Below are 9,099 nucleotides of genomic sequence, written 5' to 3'. Positions count from 1 at the left end.
ACAAACCACTTAACTCAGACTGACGCCAGCTCACTAACAGTCGCGGGAGACCCCCAGCTAACACCACCTAGCAGCACAACTCGTAACTACAAAGCATGCACGTGCAACAGGTCGGTTCCAGTTATTTTTGGGTCCCCCTTCGTATATATGTTGGACAGAGGTAAGTCCACAGTATTTATGTTCAGCATTGTGTTCACTTTAACAGCTGGATCGGATGCTTAAACTTCAAAAGGTCAAGAATTAGGGACTGTTTCTGTGGTTCTTCTGATGTTAATGGCCAAGAGAAATGTAGATACAGCCTTTCTGACCTTTAGGAGTTTAATTACTGACACGTTAGCCAGCCATTCCTTTAAATCTGTCCCTAGTGTTATGTTCAATTTTGCATCTGTGAGCTATTTTAGAACTTTAGAGAGCCTGGAGTTCATAGCAAGTGTTGGAGATTGACTCCCTTATTTTAATGTTAATAGGCTAGCGTTTGTAAAGCATAAATTGAGTACAAACTTCCTGACTTCAACATTTAAATTAATAACACATTTCAATTTTAAATATTTTAGTTATGTGGTTGTTGGATTGACTCGTGTAATCCATGTAGCCACCCACGTCTCTGAAGGTAAGGCAAAGATATCCCTGTAACAGGCCGTGGAGGCGCATAGGATTGTGAGACTTTGAGGATCTCACATTTTCTAGATGTTTGGCTCAAATATGACAGTGAGGTTGTCAGCCTTGTGCACCGACCGCCCTTTACCCCCAAGAACATCCCTGATACTCGTTTTGATTAGAGGCTGAGTCAGTCCTAGGGCCATACTGCAGCTTGAAGGATTAAATCAAAAGAAAAATTCAGTGACCTTATCAGGAATCAAACCTGCTACCTTCCATTTGAATTAGCCTATCAGGAGTGAGTTCAAGTTTGAAGCAAAAGTAGCAGCCATCTTGAATATGTGAAGCAATAAGCACATTGTTAAGGCCTGAGTTTTCCAAAAATTGCTTAACTTCAACACATATTAGAGGCAGGAAGTAAAACTTTTTCACGATGTAGGGGCAGCATGTAACTTCATGGTCATCTGTATCCAAAACTGATAATCTGCATAACCAGTTTGGGGCTTCATGAAAATTATACAAACCTCTAATTTGAAATTCAGGTTAGAGCAATAAATTAGAATTAATATTAGGTCATTGGGAAGAACTAGGCATATTAAGAGTAACTTAAATTCATTGCAGCTTCTGGACAGTATTAAAGTGTGTGACAGCCATTGAAGAGATCGTATACAGTGTAAAGATAAATAAAATTTGGTTTCCTAGACAAGTATGTGGGTCATTCAGCATAAAGGCAGCATTGTGCCCTGGAGTTATGGCCAAGCAGAACAACTAGGAGAGTAGAATCAAGTGCTTTACCAGAGACCCAAATATAAATATTATTGAGGATTGTTTCTCTGGCTCCCAAATCCAAATAATTGGTCCATAAACACGTGCCTGTTAATGGTGTAACTATCCTTGATGTCACTGTTGTATAATCTGGAGATCAACTGTAAGTGGCCATGCAGCATACTTGTAATTTCAGCTGTCAGTAAAACCCACTATATAATTCAGCACAAAATAGCTAGAGCATAGTAACTAAGGATCAGTATTATGAAAGAAGATTCGCCTTTCAAACCGGTACCTTGAGTGGTACAATCATCCACCAAAGCCAGAATTATCTGTGAAGTATTAATAATTTTGAATGATTTCCAAAATTCTTATTGTGGGCATTTAAGTGTACTATCCTGACACTATACAGGGTGTCCCAGGAAGAAAGGTCAGTATTCTGGGAGGTCATAGTATCGGCTATTCAAAGCAAAAAAGTATATATTTGTACAAGTGTCCTATTCCAAACAATTTCTGAGATAGAGCTATTTAACTGTACAGTTCCAAAATTGTTGATATGAAAGATATATTATATACTGTTTCTAATACCCCTATTTATTGTTCAGATGGCAAAATTGGTACAATTTACTGAGTATAATACATTTTTTAAAATTCCACTGTCAACATCCGTGCACTTTGCAACTCATGTAGGATGTTGCATGTTGCTCATCTGAGTGCATCTTGACATTCCTGTATAGTGTAATATACAGTGAAATAGCTGTCTCAGAAACCATTGGGAATACAATGTGTACATTTACACTTTTGCTTAGAATGACCAATACTGTAATCTCCCAAAATATTGACTTTTCCTCGTGGAACATTCTGTATAGTCTCATTACTGACAGTGTCCTTAAATAACAAAATAAAAATGTATTTGTATTATGTGGTAGATTAAAAAAGTCTTAATATTGCATGTGTGCACTTACCTATAATTTTTACAGGCACAGCCTTCAGAGTAGCTCTTCCCACTTAACATTTCTGCCATGGGCCATAAGAATACCAAAAAGTCACTGTGATCCCTTGAATGATATTTCATAGCCTATTTCACCTCTCCTGCTGACTGGAACCTAGCTTCCTTCAAGAGAACATTATTCCTGGGAACGATAGTAATCAACAGAGGAAAGATCTGGATGGTAGGGAGGTCTTCAAATCATAGTGATACCTTCCTTATTGTGTTAGTTCTGGCCATGCCAGAATGGATCTATGTGCTTTTCTTCCCTGCATATCTACCCACCCATGCTTGTGTGTGGAAAAAGTTCATAAACTTTCGATTGTGTGACTTACAGGAATGTGATGATTGAGTGAAGTTGTGCATGCTAACACCATTCCGCAGCTGCATTAACAGATGCGTTATCTTTTGTGTGCGCCACACATGGCTCACATTGCATCATTGCATTGCTTTTGCCAAAATGTAGACATTGCGGTCTGACACAAAGGATAGACTTGCAAAATGCTGTAAGGTAATTGCATGTGAATGGAAAGGAGGAGTTCAGTTAGAATTGATATGCAGCTAATATACGTGGTAGAGTCATTACGTTCGTGGAATGTGGTTTTATTGCGTCATATTACAAGGTATTCACATACACTTATGGAGATCCACATCGGCCCTCAAAATAGTTGCCGTTGGCCGCTATGCAAGTCTGCCAACGTTGATGTAGCTGTCAAAAACATTGCTGAAACATATTGGCAGTAAATTCCCATATGATGCTTTTCGGCCATTCCATGAACTTATTGACTCTGGTAGTATATCTCAGAAGTATTTATATTTACAAAGTACAAAAAATAATATGGTTTCTGTTATGCCTACATCTCTGTCGATCATCCATTAAGAATTATGGTTGTTGCATTTTATATTGCAGACTTCATATCAAGATATCCATGCTTGTATTTTAGTGACAGGACCTTTGGGACAAAGTTGGAAGGGCCATATAGTAAATGCAATAGGGTTACCCACTTTTATTCTGACACACCATCTGGCTTGAGAACTTGGATCATAAAGGACTCATGTCCACTGAGGATTTTCATGTTTTTTTACACCACTATCAGTGGATGAGACAATCAGATGCTAGATTTCATCCACTATCTGATATGACAGTACCTGATAGTGCTTGTTTTTAGACTTAATTGTAGAGAGGGAACATGGTTTACCAGAATCTGTGAAATAATGTTAGCCTAGAGCAGTTTTGTCAACATATATGTTGTGGTCCTCATTGTTATGATGTCATGCAGTCTGGTAGGTAGGTAGGTAGGAATACACTGCCTCCACCTTCAGAGTAGAAGTGACGAAAGTTGGGAAAATGTCAGTTTATATAGAAGTAAGGGGAAAGGAAATGAGTCATGGATGATAGGAACATTTGGCTTACTTCTGGACTTCTGGCCTGGTGTTCATGGTTTGGAAACAGAGATATCCATATCAGTCCCTCCAGGCCAATGCCAGAATAATACTTCAAGTTAGACCACTGCCATTCCTTTCTACATCCTTTACAGCAGTTATTCATTAACCATCCTACCATTCAGTGGTTTATACCCTGACCTCCTGACATCACTGTACTCGTATAAATCAGAAATGTTAAGTGGACAAATATCCAAGAAATGAAGAGAGTTACCCTTGCACCATACATATCAAGTTGACTGAAGCAGTAGCATTCCTCGTTTATGTTTGGGAGGTGACCATTTCAAATCTCGACAGGGCACTGACTATCCTGACCGAGGTTATTAGTAGTTTTCCTCAGTACCTCCAGGTAAATGGCTAGATTGGTGCCTAAAATTGGACCACATTCTCTTCCTTCTACATCCTTTCCAGTCAGTGTTCACTGATTGTCCCATGATTCAGTGCTTTATATTCCGAGTTTTTTTTTATTCGCTTAGTTGTGGGTGGAGTCCAACTTGGTCCACTCAGCACAGCAGCCACTGATTGGCCTATTGTAGCCTGCCTTAGGTGATTATTATGATGATGGAGAATTTCGTGGAATGAAGATTGGCAGGGGAAACCGAAGTACTCTGAGAAAACCCGCCTCATTGCCACTTTGTCTACCACAAATCCCACTTGACCAGACCCAGGATCGAACCCGGGCCGCCACGGTGGGAAGCCAGCGACGAAGCGCTTGAGCTGTGGTGGGGCCTTATATTCTGAGTTACTGACATGACTGTGTGAAGCATCCAGTGTGAGATAGAATTTTCTGCAATAAGCACAAGAACTCTATGAAACCTCTAATTGTTGAGTACTGCAGCACAGTATAATAGTATGTGTTTTGTAACTAAGCAGCAGAATGGCAAACATATACACTCAACTCTCGATTATCCAGGGGTGGATAAACCGGTTTGCAGCTTAACCAGTGCTACCAGGGCTTTTTTGAGGCTTATATGTTGTTTAATATTTATTCACTTTTGTTTCACATGATGAGTTGTAACACTATTTTCACACTAGTGTGAACCGAGCTCTGCATTTTTTGGTCCCGTTATGCTAACAGTGTTCTAGGGTAGGGGTGAAAGAATGCAAGGATTTGTGGAAAGTTTCAAGGACAGATACACCACCCCAGTTAGTCTCTTTGTATTGATCTTCAAGTGCGTTAACAAAATGTCAGGGTGTAAAAGGAAGTGTGTTGTGTTAAGTATTCAACAGAAACTCGTGTGAGCCAGGCTTCGAAATGTTAAGCAGTGATGAACTCCTAAGTTCAGTGGAGGCCCAGCCAGAAGAGCGGGAAGAAAGTGAGAATGAGGAAGAGGTGGACAGTGCTGCTAGTAAGAAAATATCACATGGTGCTGCTCTTAATCATTTGGAATCCTTACTAGCCTATCTTGAGAGTGAAGAGAACAGTTTATTAAGTGACAAGCTAATATTACATAGGCTTCGTACAGATATCCGTGAAAAGGAAAATGGCGCGAAAAAGCAAACGACAATATTAAATTTTTTAAGTGTTAAGTGTGAATATTCGTAAAAAGTGTTGGATGTTGTTGAACACTGTGATTGAAATAACTAATTCATACTTCAGTGTAAGGTAAAAAAATATTAAATAGGCCATGGGATGACATAAAAATGAGGTTGAATAAATGTAAATACAGGTAAGCCTATGTATTATGACGGTACAGAATTACAGTACTACTTTTAATAAAATTTGTCTTAACCGGGTTTTCGATTAATCGTGATTTCCATCCCCACCATTATCCTGGATAATCGAGAGTTGAGTGTACTTGATAAGCATGTCAAGTTGGTCCTCATCCTAATGTGGGGATGCAACAGGGCTCTTGGCCATTCCTTTCCTTCATTTCTGCCGTTTTCACACATCAGTACCAATTTGTAGTCATCTCTTCTGTCCTTCCCCTTTGCATGCTGAATGCCTATTACATCACCCCCATATTCATCACATTTTCATACTGTTTTGGCCATATGTGTTTGTGTCTACCACAAAAATTCTCATTTCTTCTTCTTCTAGGGTTATTTCAATTCTTAGTGCTCAGTGTCCTTAAGAGTTATGAATTCCTGTCTCACCAGCAGGGATCTTTCATGTCTTGGTGGTGCTTTCCCATGGTTTTGATGTGACCTCCAACTTATGTGTCTCTAAGGAGAGCTCAAAGAGATGAAGGTTGAGTGGATCTTCACACTGCTTCAGTATGCAAGTACACATGTGGAGCCTGGACCGTATGTTATGTACACCCATGTAATGCTGTATTCAGGGCTCAGATGGCATAGACACTTGGACATTTGTATGAATGTTGGTTTGGCTGTCCTGTTCTGACATGCTGACTGGAAGCTGCAATGTAATCATCTACATGCATCGCAGAGCTGTGTAAGCGTATGTGTGTGTGTTTGTGTCTTCAGGGCATGTAGTAGGGAGCCTGTTATTCCCATGATAACAGCATAAAGTCACAGCTCAGCACTGGTGTTGAGACTCGCTGTCAGTTTTGAAATTGTTGGTGATTTTACCTTCTCTAAGGAATTTCTTGACATCAGGTTTTGGCGGAGGTCCCTGTGCCAGCACAGACCGGAAGATAAGGTGTCTGCCTCTCCTTTTTCCCTCCCAGTGGCAGGCTGATGCCAACAGTTATGGAAGGGACTCCTGTCACTCTTCCAGTGACAAGAGCTGCCCAGTATATGTGTAGGTCCATCCAGGAATTGTACATCATGGAATGATTTTCCTGTTTGAATGATTGAAAACAGTTCTTTCAGAGTAAACTGAAGATGTTGAACCAGTCTTGTACATCAATTCTCCATTGCCCTTAGGGTGTTGATACAGGTATCGAAACCTAAACGATCCCATCCTATAGCAACTTTACTTCACAGACGTCTCAACTTCATGGCGCTCTTCCAACCCAGTCTGTGTGTCCACTAGTCAGAAGATGTTCTTCCTCCTGCTGCACCTTCTACAGTGAGATGTCAAATGGTGAAACGGCCAGTTGAGGGATGGATAACTTAGTCTTCTCAACTTCACTAAGCATCCAAATTCCTCAACAGGCAACCTCAGCCCATTTAAATCTGCCCATTCCTCTGCTTACTGTTTGCAATGTCTATGTACCCCAGCAGTATCAGTACCTCCTACCAAATTAACCAGTTTCTTATGTCACTTTTCTCCCGTTTATTCTTCTTGGTAGCTCCAACACCAGAAAGATAATCCGAGGATTATTCCTTAAAGAAGGTAAACTAGTTTACATATCCACCTCTGTCTTGGGTCAGGAATGATGTTGGGCCTAGACCTTGCTTTCTTTTGTCCAGGTTTAGCAGAGTGTTTGGAATGCTCCACCATTCCTGATTTACATGGTATCAACTATTAACCTATAAGTCTACATTTATACATCACCTCCAGTTATGTCCAGGAATCCAAACTGGATCATAGATATGCTGACTTGGATGCTTTCTATGAGCCGGTGGCGTTTAGAGACAGAATTTGCATTGGTCAGCTCCATGGTACAGTATTTATGATCACAGTGGTCCAAACCACATAATGTTTCATTCCTGGGTCATCCACCAGATCGTGTCATCTGCCTGTTCCTTGGTGAGCAGATGAATGTTGCAACACCACTTGCACTCATAAATGAGTTCTGAAGCTATTCTGAAATCACCCCACACAGGATGACCTAGTTTTATTCAAATGCCTCCATGCCAAGGCCCAGCATATAGTTCATGAAGGCATGAGCACACAATGGGAGGCTTTTGTTTCCAGTCCTTCCCAGTCTGCACTTTCAGATGTTGCATGGAACAAACTACAGCACATCAGGTATATCCAGTCATACTTCCATACCTGGCATATCAGTTGTCCTTGATACTATTTCATTATGGGTATACATTGCCAACACACTTCAGTCTCATTGTGCTTACAAGTTCTGATAATTATGAACCTTCTTTTAAATACAGAGCAGAACCATTGCTGCTAAACTTCACATCTCAGCTCACCAAGCTGTGCAGTGCACCATTTAATCTGGATGAACTGCTCACAGCATTAGATCATTATCACAGCACTTCCCCAGGCCCCAACGGTATCCATAACCTAATACTCTCTCATCTTCCACCTACAGGCAAGGAGTTTCTGCTGTCCATGTACAGCCATATATGGTCAGAGAACTTGGTCCCAGCTGCCTGGAGAGAAACACCAGTTATCCCTATTCTGAAGTCAGGTAAGGATCACTTCCACATAACTAGTAATGGACATGTCAGTCTGACTAGTTGTGTTTGTAAAACCTCGAATCATATGGTAAACCATCAACTTGTCTGGACTCTGGAGAGCAGAACTCTCCTTTTGAATGCTCGATGTTCGTTCTGATGCTTCATATCCACTCTTGACCATCTTGTGAACTTGGAGCACTGTATTCAATATTTTTCCTTCATGTGCAAACGTTTTGTCACAGTATTCTTCGGCTGGAGGAGGTGTATGAGGCAACATGGCAATGGGTTATCCTAAGGACCCTTCACCAGTAGAATCTTAGGGGTCAGCTGTCACTGTCCCTCTCAGGCCTTCTTCAAGATCATCATTTCCATGTTTGTCTTGGCAATGTTTTTTCTGCATTCTGTCAACAAAAACAATGGAGTGCCACAAGGCAAGGTTTCGTTTAAGTTTGACCCTGTTTGCACTCACCATTAATGGGATGGTTAACACAGTAGCTCCAGCCATTTCAGTGTTACTGTATGTTGATGATGATGCCATTTCTTATAGTTCCCAGAGCTTGGTTACAATAGAGCGCTAGCTACAGTACATAAATTTTCTGTTACATTAGGCTTTCTAGATTGGCTTTTCCTTCTCCACAGCAAAGAAATTTTAAGAGTTTTATCTAACAGGTTGTGGGGCAGGGACCTGATGGTGATGCTTCAGCAGTACCATACCCTAAGATGGACTGTGGCAGCTTTGTTTATAGTTCTACAGTGAAGTTCAGACTATCCATCCTAGATGTTGTCTTGCCATTGGTACCTTCCATACCAGCCTCCTGGAGAGTCTGTATGCCAAATCTAGGGAACCTCCACTGTTTATGACAGAATCTGTACAGTTAGGTGGCAAAGCTTTCTGTGCAAGCCCATCATCTTATGGCACTATCTTTCACCTGACCCCCTGCACCAGGTATGAGTTGAATATCCAGGCATCTCAACCTATGAGCGTACACTTTCGCCAGCTTCTTGAATGGCTTGATATATGCTTGCCATGTATTATTGCCAGTAGACGTGACTCATATCACACCTTGGTCTCTTATATATCCCGCCTGTCACTTTCAGCT

At 40.9% G+C, this 9,099-nt stretch overlaps 1 protein-coding gene across 2 annotated transcripts in view; it reads left to right on the top strand.

The window, feature by feature from the left end:
• The window catches only part of LOC111871241 (signal peptide peptidase-like 3), a 44,789-nt gene that overhangs the window by 15,689 nt on the left and 20,001 nt on the right, over positions 1-9,099 (top strand). The window contains exon 7 of one of the 2 annotated variants that reach the window (XM_023864203.2): positions 7,912-8,010. The exons of the other annotated variant lie outside the window; for it this stretch is intronic. Coding sequence (XP_023719971.1) covers positions 7,912-8,010 — 99 coding nt within the window. The remainder of the gene's footprint in view (positions 1-7,911; positions 8,011-9,099) is intronic. 2 annotated transcript variants of the gene reach the window in all.

The sequence above is a fragment of the Cryptotermes secundus genome, unplaced genomic scaffold, assembly GCF_002891405.2.
Source record: "Cryptotermes secundus unplaced genomic scaffold, Csec_1.0 scaffold699, whole genome shotgun sequence".
In the NCBI taxonomy this organism is placed as follows: Eukaryota; Metazoa; Arthropoda; class Insecta; order Blattodea; family Kalotermitidae; genus Cryptotermes; species Cryptotermes secundus.
This window is presented reverse-complemented; position numbering and strand designations above follow the sequence as displayed.